Below are 12,258 nucleotides of genomic sequence, written 5' to 3'. Positions count from 1 at the left end.
AGAGAAACACTTGAAATCAGTGAGAAACCAGAGGAAACAGAAGAAGTTATTGTTGAACAACCAGAAGAACAACCAATCGAGAAGGTTGAAGAGACACCTGAAGAAAAATTCAGGACAGAAATAGAACTAAAACCAGAAGAAGAGGCCCCTGAAGAAATATTAAAGGAATCAATAGAAATTGAAAAGAAACCAGACTTTGAAGAGGTCAAACTAGATATCACTGTTGACAAAACAATAACCGAAACTGTGACAAAGGTTACAGAAACTACAACTGTAACTGAAGAAGAGGTTGAAATTGTAGGACCTGAGGAAGAGGTCATTGTCACTGAGAGAGAAACACTTGAAATCAGTGAGAAACCAGAGGAAACAGAAGAAGTTATTGTTGAACAACCAGAAGAACAACCAATCGAGAAGGTTGAAGAGACACCTGAAGAAAAATTCAGGACAGAAATAGAACTAAAACCAGAAGAAGAGGCCCCTGAAGAAATATTCAAGGAATCAATAGAAATTGAAAAGAAACCAGACTTTGAAGAGGTCAAACTAGATATCTCTGTTGACAAAACAATAACCGAAACTGTGACAAAGGTTACAGAAACTACAACTGAAACTGTAGAAGAGGTTGAAATTGTAGGACCTGAGGAAGAGGTCATTGTCACTGAGAGAGAAACACTTGAAATCAGTGAGAAACCAGAGGAAACAGAAGAAGTTATTGTTGAACAACCAGAAGAACAACCAATCGAGAAGGTTGAAGAGACACCTGAAGAAAAATTCAGGACAGAAATAGAACTAAAACCAGAAGAAGAGGCCCCTGAAGAAATATTCAAGGAATCAATAGAAATTGAAAAGAAACCAGACTTTGAAGAGGTCAAACTAGATATCACTGTTGACAAATCAATAACCGAAACTGTGACAAAGGTTACAGAAACTACATCTGAAACTGTAGAAGAGGTTGAAATTGTAGGACCTGAGGAAGAGGTCATTGTCACTGAGAGAGAAACACTTGAAATCAGTGAGAAACCAGAGGAAACAGAAGAAGTTATTGTTGAACAACCAGAAGAACAACCAATCGAGAAGGTTGAAGAGACACCTGAAGAAAAATTCAGGACAGAAATAGAACTAAAACCAGAAGAAGAGGCCCCTGAAGAAATATTCAAGGAATCAATAGAAATTGAAAAGAAACCAGACTTTGAAGAGGTCAAACTAGATATCACTGTTGACAAAACAATAACCGAAACTGTGACAAAGGTTACAGAAACTACAACTGAAACTGTAGAAGAGGTTGAAATTGTAGGACCTGAGGAAGAGGTCATTGTCACTGAGAGAGAAACACTTGAAATCAGTGAGAAACCAGAGGAAACAGAAGAAGTTATTGTTGAACAACCAGAAGAACAACCAATCGAGAAGGTTGAAGAGACACCTGAAGAAAAATTCAGGACAGAAATAGAACTAAAACCAGAAGAAGAGGCCCCTGAAGAAATATTCAAGGAATCAATAGAAATTGAAAAGAAACCAGACTTTGAAGAGGTCAAACTAGATATCACTGTTGACAAAACAATAACCGAAACTGTGACAAAGGTTACAGAAACTACAGCTGAAACTGTAGAAGAGGTTGAAATTGTAGGACCTGAGGAAGAGGTCATTGTCACTGAGAGAGAAACACTTGAAATCAGTGAGAAACCAGAGGAAACAGAAGAAGTTATTGTTGAACAACCAGAAGAACAACCAATTGAGAAGGTTGAAGAGACACCTGAAGAAAAATTCAGGACAGAAATAGAACTTAAACCAGAAGAGGCCCCTGAAGAAATATTCAAGGACTCATTAGAAATTGAAAAGAAACCAGAATTTGAAGAGGTCAAACTAGATATCACTGTTGACAAAACAATAACCGAAACTGTGACAAAGGTTACAGAAACTACAACTGAAACTGTAGAAGAGGTTGAAATTGTTGGACCTGAGGAAAAAGGCATTGTCACTGAGAGAGAAACCCTTGAAATCAGTGAGAAACCAGAGGAAACAGAAGAAGTTACTGTTGAACACCCAGAAGAAAAACCAATCGAGAAGGAAACTGAGGTAATGGCTCCTTTTCAAGAGATAATTATAATCGAAAGAGAAACAATAACAAAAGAAAAAGTTAGTAAAACTCTGATAAAACAAGATACAGAAACTGCAGAAGAATTTGAACTTGTTATACCTGAGGGTGAGTTGACTGTCACTGAGATAGAAACACTTGAAATCACTGAGAAATCAGAGGAAACAGAAGAAGTTACTGTTGATCAACCAGAAGAAAAACCAATCGAGAAGGTTGAAGAGACACCTGAAGAAGAGTCCAAGGAATCAGTCGAAATTGAAAAGAAATCAGATGCTGAAGAGGTGAAACTTGATATCACTGAAGAAGATGAACTTGAATTTGAAGAAGCAGCTGTTTTTGTTGAAATAGAAGAAGTTGCAACAGTTTCTGAAGACATGCAGCATGAATATAACATTGAGGAAGAAGAAGATGTTCAAGGATCTGTTTCTGACATTGTTGATATCACAGATGATGAACTTGAATCTGAAGGCCCTGATGTTGAAGGTTTTGTGATGGAAGCTCCTGAGGATGACTTCTTCTCTGAGGAGGAAGTAGAGGAGTTAGAGGAAGCAGAAGAAGTTGTTGAAGAAAAAGAGGAAGCAACTGTGGAAGATTATGTTGTTGAGTTTCCAGAAGAGGAACTTACTGAGGAGGAGTATGTCATCCTGGATTTAGAAGATGCTAAAGGGGTGATTATAGAAAAGGAAGATGTTGAACTTCCAGCATTCAATCTTCTTGAAGAAAAAGAAGAGTTTGAGAAGGTTGACAGTGTGGAAACTGTTTCTAAAGAAAAGTCAGAAATCTCTGAAATCAGAATTGAAAAAGAAAAACCAACAGTTACTGAAATAACTATAGAAATCAATGAAAAGAAATCAACAGTAGAAGAAACAACCTCAGTGACTGAGACAATTGAGATCAGTGAAATTATACCTGAGGAAAAACCAGAAATATCTGAAATCACAATTGAGACAGAAAAGCCAACAGTTACTGAAATAACTGTTGATACAAAGGAAGAGAAATCAACAGAAGAAGAAACAACCTCAGTGACTGAGACAATTGAGACCAGTGAAATTATACCTGAGGAAAAACCAGAAATATCTGAAATCACAATTGAAACAGAAAAGCCAACAGTTTCTGAAACTACTGTTGATACAAAAGAAGAGAAATCAACTGAAGAAACAACCTCAGTGACTGAGACAATTGAGATCACTGAAATTATACCTGAGGAAAAACCAGAAATCTCTGAAATCGCAATTGAGACAGAAAAGCCAACAGTTTCTGAAATTACTGTTGAAACTAAGGAAGAGAAATCAACAGAAGAAACAACCTCAGTGACTGAGACAATTGAGATCAGTGAAAGACTACCTGAGGAAAAACCAAAAATATCTGAAATCACAATTGAGACAGAAAAGCCAACAGTTACTGAAATAACTGTTGATACAAAGGAAGAGAAATCAACAGAAGAAGAAACAACCTCAGTGACTGAGACAATTGAGATCAGTGAAATAATACCTGAGGAAAAACCAGAAATATCTGAAATCACAATTGAGACAGAAAAGCCAACAGTTACTGAAATAACTGTTGATACAAAGGAAGAGAAATCAACAGAAGAAGAAACAACCTCAGTGACTGAGACAATTGAGATCAGTGAAAGACTACCTCAGGAAAAACCAGAAATATCTGAAATCACAATTGAGGCAGAAAAGCCAACAGTTACTGAAATTACTGTTGATACAAAAGAAGAGAAATCAACAGAAGAAGAAACAACCTCAGTGACTGAGACAATTGAAATCAGTGAATTTATACCTGCGGAAAAACCAGAAATATCTGAAATCACAATTGAGACAGAAAAGCCAACAGTTACTGAAATTACTGTTGATACAAAGGAAGAAAAATTAACAGAAGAAAAAACAACCTCAGTGACTGAGACAATTGAAATCACTAAAATTATACCTGAGGAAAAACCAGAAATATCTGAAATCATAATTGAAACAGAAAAGCCAACAGTTTCTGATATTACTGTTGAAGCAAAGGAAGAAAAATCAACAGAAGAAGAAACAACCTCAGTGACTGAGACAATTGAGATCAGTGAAATAATACCTGAAGAAAAACCAGAAATATCTGAAATCACAATTGAGACAGAAAAGCCAACAGTTACTGAAATAACTGTTGATACAAAGGAAGAGAAATCAACAGAAGAAGAAACAACCTCAGTGACTGAGACAATTGAGATCAGTGAAATAATACCTGAGGAAAAACCAGAAATATCTGAAATCACAATTGAGACAGAAAAGCCAACAGTTACTGAAATAACTGTTGATACAAAGAAAGAGAAATCAACAGAAGAAGAAACAACCTCAGTGACTGAGACAATTGAGATCAGTGAAAGACTACCTGAGGAAAAACCAGAAATATCTGAAATCACAATTGAGACAGAAAAGCCAACAGTTACTGAAATAACTGTTGATACAAAGGAAGAGAAATCAACAGAAGAAGAAACAACCTCAGTGACTGAGACAATTGAGATCAGTGAAATAATACCTGAGGAAAAACCAGAAATATCTGAAATCACAATTGAGACAGAAAAGCCAACAGTTACTGAAATAACTGTTGATACAAAGGAAGAGAAATCAACAGAAGAAGAAACAACCTCAGTGACTGAGACAATTGAGATCAGTGAAAGACTACCTCAGGAAAAACCAGAAATATCTGAAATCACAATTGAGGCAGAAAAGCCAACAGTTACTGAAATTACTGTTGATACAAAAGAAGAGAAATCAACAGAAGAAGAAACAACCTCAGTGACTGAGACAATTGAAATCAGTGAATTTATACCTGCGGAAAAACCAGAAATATCTGAAATCACAATTGAGACAGAAAAGCCAACAGTTACTGAAATTACTGTTGATACAAAGGAAGAAAAATTAACAGAAGAAAAAACAACCTCAGTGACTGAGACAATTGAAATCACTAAAATTATACCTGAGGAAAAACCAGAAATATCTGAAATCATAATTGAAACAGAAAAGCCAACAGTTTCTGATATTACTGTTGAAGCAAAGGAAGAAAAATCAACAGAAGAAGAAACAACCTCAGTGACTGAGACAATTGAGATCAGTGAAATAATACCTGAAGAAAAACCAGAAATATCTGAAATCACAATTGAGACAGAAAAGCCAACAGTTACTGAAATAACTGTTGATACAAAGGAAGAGAAATCAACAGAAGAAGAAACAACCTCAGTGACTGAGACAATTGAGATCAGTGAAATAATACCTGAGGAAAAACCAGAAATATCTGAAATCACAATTGAGACAGAAAAGCCAACAGTTTCTGAAATTACTGTTGATACAAAAGAAGAGAAATCAACAGAAGAAGAAACAACCTCAATGACTGAGACAATTGAAATCAGTGAAATTATACCTGAGGAAAAACCAGATATATCTGAAATCACAATTGAAACAGAAAAGCCAACAGTTTCTGAAATTACTGTTGAAACAAAGGAAGAGAAATCCCCAGAAGAAGAAACAACCTCAGTGACTGAGACAATTGAGATCAGTGAAATGATACCTGAGGAAAAACCAGGTATATCTGAAATCACAATTGAGACAGAAAAGCCAACAGTTTCTGAAATTACTGTTGAAACTAAGGAAGAGAAATCAACAGAAGAAGAAACAACCTCAGTGACTGAGACAATTGAGATCAGTGAAATTTTACCCGAGGAAAAAACAGAAATATCTGAAATCACAATTGAAACAGAAAAGCCAACAGTTTCTGAAATTACTGTTGATACAAAAGAAGAGATATCAACAGAAGAAGAAACAACCTCAGTGACTGAGACAATTGAGATCAGTGAAAGACTCCCTGAGGAAAAACCAGAAATATCTGAAATCACAATTGATGCAGAAAAGCCAACAGTTACTGAAATTACTGTTGATACAAAAGAAGAGAAATCAACAGAAGAAGAAACAACCTCAGTGACTGAGACAATTGAAATCAGTGAAATTATACCTGAGGAAAAACCAGAAATATCTGAAATCATAATTGAAACAGAAAAGCCAACAGTTTCTGATATTACTGTTGAAGCAAAGGAAGAGAAATCAACAGAAGAAGAAACAATCTCAGTGACTGAGACAATTGAGACCAGTGAAATTATACCTGAGGAAAAACCAGAAATATCTGAAATCACAACTGAAACAGAAAAGCCAACAGTTACTGAAATTACTGTTGATACAAAAGAAGAGATATCAACAGAAGAAGAAACAACCTCAGTGACTGAGACAATTGAGATCACTGAAAATATACCTGAGGAAAAACCAGAAATATCTGAAATCATAATTGAAACAGAAAAGCCAACAGTTTCTGATATTACTGTTGAAGCAAAGGAAGAAAAATCAACAGAAGAAGAAACAACCTCAGTGACTGAGACAATTGAGACCAGTGAAATTATACCTGAGGAAAAACCAGAAATATCTGAAATCACAACTGAAACAGAAAAGCCAACAGTTTCTGAAATTACTGTTGATACAAAAGAAGAGAAATCAACAGAAGAAGAAACAACCTCAGTGACTGAGACAATTGAGATCAGTGAAAGACTACCTGAGGAAAAACCAGAAATATCTGGATTCGCAATTGAGGCAGAAAAGCCAACATTTACTGAAATTACTGTTGATACAAAAGAAGAGAAATCAACAGAAGAAGAAACAACCTCAGTGACTGAGACAATTGAAATCAGTGAAATTATACCTGAGGAAAAACCAGATATATCTGAAATCACAATTGAAACAGAAAAGCCAACAGTTTCTGAAATTACTGTTGAAACAAAGGAAGAGAAATCAACAGAAGAAGAAACAACCTCAGTGACTGAGACAATTGAGATCAGTGAAATAATACCTGAGGAAAAACCAGGTATATCTGAAATCACAATTGAGACAGAAAAGCCAACAGTTACTGAAATAACTGTTGATACTAAGGAAGAGAAATCAACAGAAGAAGAAACAACCTCAGTGACTGAGACAATTGAGATCAGTGAAATAATACCTGAGGAAAAACCAGATATATCTGAAATCACAGTTGAGACAGAAAAGCCAACAGTTACTGAAATTACTGTTGATACAATGGAAGAGAAATCAACAGAAGAAGAAACAACCTCAATGACTGAGACAATAGAGACCAGTGAAATTATACCTCAGGAAAAACCAGAAATATCTGAAATCTCAATTGAGACAGAAAAGCCAACAGTTACTGAAATTACTGTTGATACAATGGAAGAGAAATCAACAGAAGAAGAAACAACCTCAGTGACTGAGACAATTGAGATCAGTGAAATTATACCTGAGGAAAGACTAAAAATTTATGAAAAGGAAGAAATTGTTGTTCCCAAGAAACTAGGAATGGATACTCTAGAAATTCATGTGGACAAAAAACCAGAAATGGAAAAACTAGACATTTTTGTAGATGAAAAACCTGAGATGGAAAAGCTTTTCATTGAGAAAGACCATGAAAATGATGAGATTGCCATTTTCCTTGGAGGAAAGCCTACAGAAGAAGATGAAAAACCTGAAATAGAACTTGAATTTGTTGTTGAAGAGAAAGTAGAAATCATTCCAGAAGAGGAACAAACAGTCGAAGAAGTTTTAACTGAGGAAAAACCTCATATTGAAGAAACAAAAGTTGTCATTGCAAGGCCAGAGGATGAACAATTTCCAGAAATCTCAACTACTGGTTCCCTTACTGAAATTTCTACTGAAATTGACAAACTCCCTTCTAAAGAGGCTGCAGTTGAATTAAGCAAACCAAAAACTGAGTTACAAGAAATTGATGTAACTATTGAAGAACAAAAAGAGGCAAAGACTATCACATCTACAAAAGAAGGTATTTGTCTGCAGCTACAATTAATACATTAGGTGCTGAGTTGCAGGCAGCATGACTAAATTTTCACGCTTTTGCATTGTGAAATAATGTGATCGAGGGAGCGGATAGGTTAATTAATGTCTTTATCATAAATAAAGAAGAAAAAATGACACAATTAAGTTACTCTTTTATCCACACCCTCTCAATCATGCATGAAGAGCTTTTCATGCTAGATTTACATTGCAATTTGTGTGTTTCCCCTCCAATGTTCTTAAAATTAAAGTTCACTCAACTAACGGAATGTATTGTATTTTGAATCTTCTAAAATTAGAATGTTAAAAATTGAAAGGTAAGGTGTTTATGTATAACATAATTGATTACTTTGAAAATGCACGAATTCTTATTTCAATCTTGAAATTCTGTCTTTAAACCTAAAAATTCTCTTTCTGACTTGATACTGAAATTCTTGAATGGCTGCTTAAAATGTTTGAAAATTAAAAATTTCAAATTTAATAGAGCCAGTTTTTGAAATGTGCATGAGTTTTGCATGATTTTTACATTAAAGTAAACTATTGTTGTTTCAAACTGTTTCAAGCAAACTAGTGTCAAATTTATAACAGTGAAATGACCACCCTTTTAGGAGTTTTAAGTAAGAATTAGACTTTATTTTTTTTATAGTTTTTTTTGTATTTAAGTTTTCCCTAAATGGATAAATATCAAAATATTTACCTTTTAAAAATAGTTTCCTATGAAAATTACAAGTTTGCAATCGTTTAGATTTCTGTATATGTTGATATAATTAGGGCAATTTTATAACTAGTGTAACAATACCTCGTGTGTTGTGTTTGCTTGTAAAAAAAATTATGAAGATCTACTAACAAAGGCAAACTGAACTGACTTTTCAAGTTCATATGAAATAACCGGAAAAAAAAACAAATGAAATGTTAAAAGCAGATATCAAGACATGGGCCAAGTCTTCAATTAAGATCAAAGTAATATTAGCATTTATCAAATCAATCTATATGAATTTCAGGTTTATTGAAATGTTTTAATGTTTACTATCACATGTTTTCTACAGCTCAAGATGCAGCACAGCCAGTTGAAGAAAGGGAGGAGATTTCTGCTGATTTCAAGTTTGATCTTCAAGAAAAAGCAGAAGGTAGGAGGATTTGTCACTATTTTTATATATAAATATGATATATAAGTTCCATTTACTATTTACCATGTGTATGGTCAACCTATTTTTCCTTATTCCTATGTTATGGATTGAACCTTTCCCAGTGTTTGGTAGTATTGAAATTTTTCAATCCTGTTCCACATAGCATTAGGTATAGAGTTGAGAACTATTATATAGTATGGTATAGATTTGTAGTCAATTGCATGCAAAATACACTATCCGTTCTTCACATTCAAACTTGAATTTTGTTTCTTTACAAAATATAATTATCATTCATTTGAAAAGGAGAAATAAATTACACAATAAATATGATTTTATGGTTGAAATAAAATGTATGCCAAATGAAAACATCTATAGATAGGGGTATTATCAAACTGTCATCCTACTCATGGCTTCCAAATTTACTGACATGATAACCACCTGATTTTGTAAAAGAACTGAGAAAGCATAAATTAATACATTATTACCAGTTTTCTATATATTTTGGATCCGACAAGAAAGTAAGTTTAAGATAGCTTTGTCTCGTACAATACTTCCTGGCTCAAATGACAAATTCTCTACATGATAATTGTGGTTAAACTTATAGAGTTATAGAAAGGCAAAGTTTGGTCTTCTAATCTTTATTGTAGGGTGTCTTTTCATCATCAATGTTTTCTTATGATTGAAGCTCATTTTATTCCTGAATAATTTTTCATTTTTCACAATAAGTAAATTTTTGACAAAAGTGTATCTTTGGTTAAATCAGTTTAATCTTCCTTAAAATTTGTGCCAAAAATGAATTGCCCTGATCCTTATAGGTCCTTTTATTTTGATTTCAACTAGAGAATCAAGCTATGAAACATTTTCCTCTAGTTGTCTTTTGGTATATTTTTTCTTTGGGTTGCTGTCTGATTTACATTACTCACATCTTTTTTTATTCCTGTTTTATGCTGCAGGTTAATCTTTTTAAGATAACTATTACCGCAAAAATTCCATGTCATTTAATTTTCTTATTTTTAGAATTTAAGATATATGATTAAGATAAACATTTAAATCTAATAATAAGTTTTCAAATTTATATATCTGAAGGAATGATAATTAGTCTTCAATGACCAGCTGTAGTGAAAATGAATCTTGGTATGAATTTCCCCTCCACAGTGACAATCCACACCCATGTTGTATACATTTTTCCTTATGTTTTCCCCTTTATATCCCAGATGCAACTGAGATTGAACAGACAACATCTCTTAAGGAGATGATTCAGGGTCAGATTTCTGTTCATCGTAAAACATCCATATCACAGGTATTAACTACCGAGAAACAACAATTGTCAGAAATCATCATTGAAAGTAAGGTTGAGAAACCTGACGAAGCTGAAGTTACTTTCGAGTCAGAAGAAACTGAAGTAACTGATATTGTGACTGAAGAAAAACCAGAAATCACTAAGATTACTGTAGAAAAGGAGAAACCAGGAGTTTCAGAAATTGAAACTGAGGTAGAAAAACCTGAGGAAGTTGAATTTACTCTTGAATCAGAAGAATCTGTATCAGAGGAAGTAGAATTGGAGGAAAAACCAATATTTGAGATTTCTGTTGATAAGGAAGTTGAAATAATGGCTCCTTCTCAAGAGACACTTACCATTGAAAGAGAAACAATAACAAAACAAAAAGTTAGTAAAAAACTGACAGAAACTGTAGAAGAAGTTAACAGACCAATTGAAAAGATTGAGGAGACACCTGAAGTAAAATTCAGGACAGAAATAGAACTAAAACCAGAAGAAGAGGCCCCTGAAGAAATATTCAGGGAATCAATAGAAATTGAAAAGAAACCAGACTTTGAAGAGGTCAAACTAGATATCACTGTTGACAAAACAATAACCGAAACTGTGACAAAGGTTACAGAAACTACAACTGAAACTGTAGAAGAGGTTGAAATTGTTGGACCTGAGGAAGAAGGTATTGCCACTGAGAGAGAAACACTTGAAATCAGTGAGAAACTAGAGGAAAAAGATGAAGTTATTGTTACACAACCAGAAGAAAAACCAATTGAGAAGGTTGAAGAGACACCTGAAGAAAAATTCAGGACAGAAATAGAACAAAAACCAGAAGAAGTAGCCCCTGAAGAAATATTCAAGGAATCAATAGAAATTGAAAAGAAACCAGACTTTGAAGAGGTCAAACTAGATATCACTGTTGACAAAACAATAACTGAAACTGTGACAAAGGTTACAGAAACTACAACTAAAACTGTAGAAGAGGTTGAAATTGTTGGACCTGAGGAAGAGGTCATTGTCACTAAGAGAGAAACACTTGAAATCAGTGAGAAACCAGAGGAAACAGAAGAAGTTATTGCTGAACAACCAGAAGAAAAACCAATCGAGAAGGTTGAAGAGACACCTGAAGAAAAATTCAGTACAGAAATAGAAGAAAAACCAGAAGAAGAGGCCCCTGAAGAAATATTCAAGGAATCAATACAAATTAAAAAGAAACCAGACTTTCAAGAGGTAAAAGTAGATATCACTGTTGACAAAACAATAACTGAAACTGTGACAAAGGTTACAGAAACTACAACTGAAACTGTAGAAGAGGTTGAAATTGTTGGACCTGAGGAAGAGGTCATTGTCACTGAGAGAGAAACACTTGAAATCAGTGAAAAACTAGAGGAAACAGAAGAAGTTATTGTTGAACAACCAGAGGAACAACCTATCGAGAAGGTTGAAAAGACACCTGAAGAAAAATTCAGGACAGAAATAGAACTAAAACCAGAAGAAGAGGCCCCTGAAGAAATATTCAAGGAATCAGTAGAAATTGAAAAGAAACCAGACTTTGAAGAGGTCAAACTAGATATCACTGTTGACAAAACAATAACCGAAACTGTGACAAAGGTTACAGAAACTACAACTGAAACTGTAGAAGAGGTTGAAATTGTTGGACCTGAGGAAGAGGTCACTGTCACTGAGAGAGAAACACTTGAAATCAGTGAGAAACCAGAGGAAACAGAAGAAGTTATTGTTGAACAACCAGAAGAACAACCTATTGAAAAGGTTGAAGAGACACCTGAAGAAAAAATCAGGACAGAAATAGAACTAAAACCAGAAGAAGAGGCCCCTGAAGAAATATTCAAGGAATCAGTAGAAATTGAAAAGAAACCAGACTTTGAAGAGGTCAAACTAGATATCACT

At 34.3% G+C, this 12,258-nt stretch overlaps 1 protein-coding gene across 1 annotated transcript in view; it reads left to right on the top strand.

Moving 5' to 3' along the window:
* LOC127718789 (titin-like) overlaps positions 1-12,258 on the top strand; it is a 319,779-nt gene that overhangs the window by 160,511 nt on the left and 147,010 nt on the right. The window contains exon 101 of the mRNA XM_052224839.1: positions 9,000-9,080. Within this exon, the coding sequence (XP_052080799.1) occupies positions 9,000-9,080 (81 nt within the window). The remainder of the gene's footprint in view (positions 1-8,999; positions 9,081-12,258) is intronic.

Source organism: Mytilus californianus, unplaced genomic scaffold (assembly GCF_021869535.1).
Source record: "Mytilus californianus isolate M0D057914Y unplaced genomic scaffold, xbMytCali1.0.p SCAF_10, whole genome shotgun sequence".
In the NCBI taxonomy this organism is placed as follows: Eukaryota; Metazoa; Mollusca; class Bivalvia; order Mytilida; family Mytilidae; genus Mytilus; species Mytilus californianus.
This window is presented reverse-complemented; position numbering and strand designations above follow the sequence as displayed.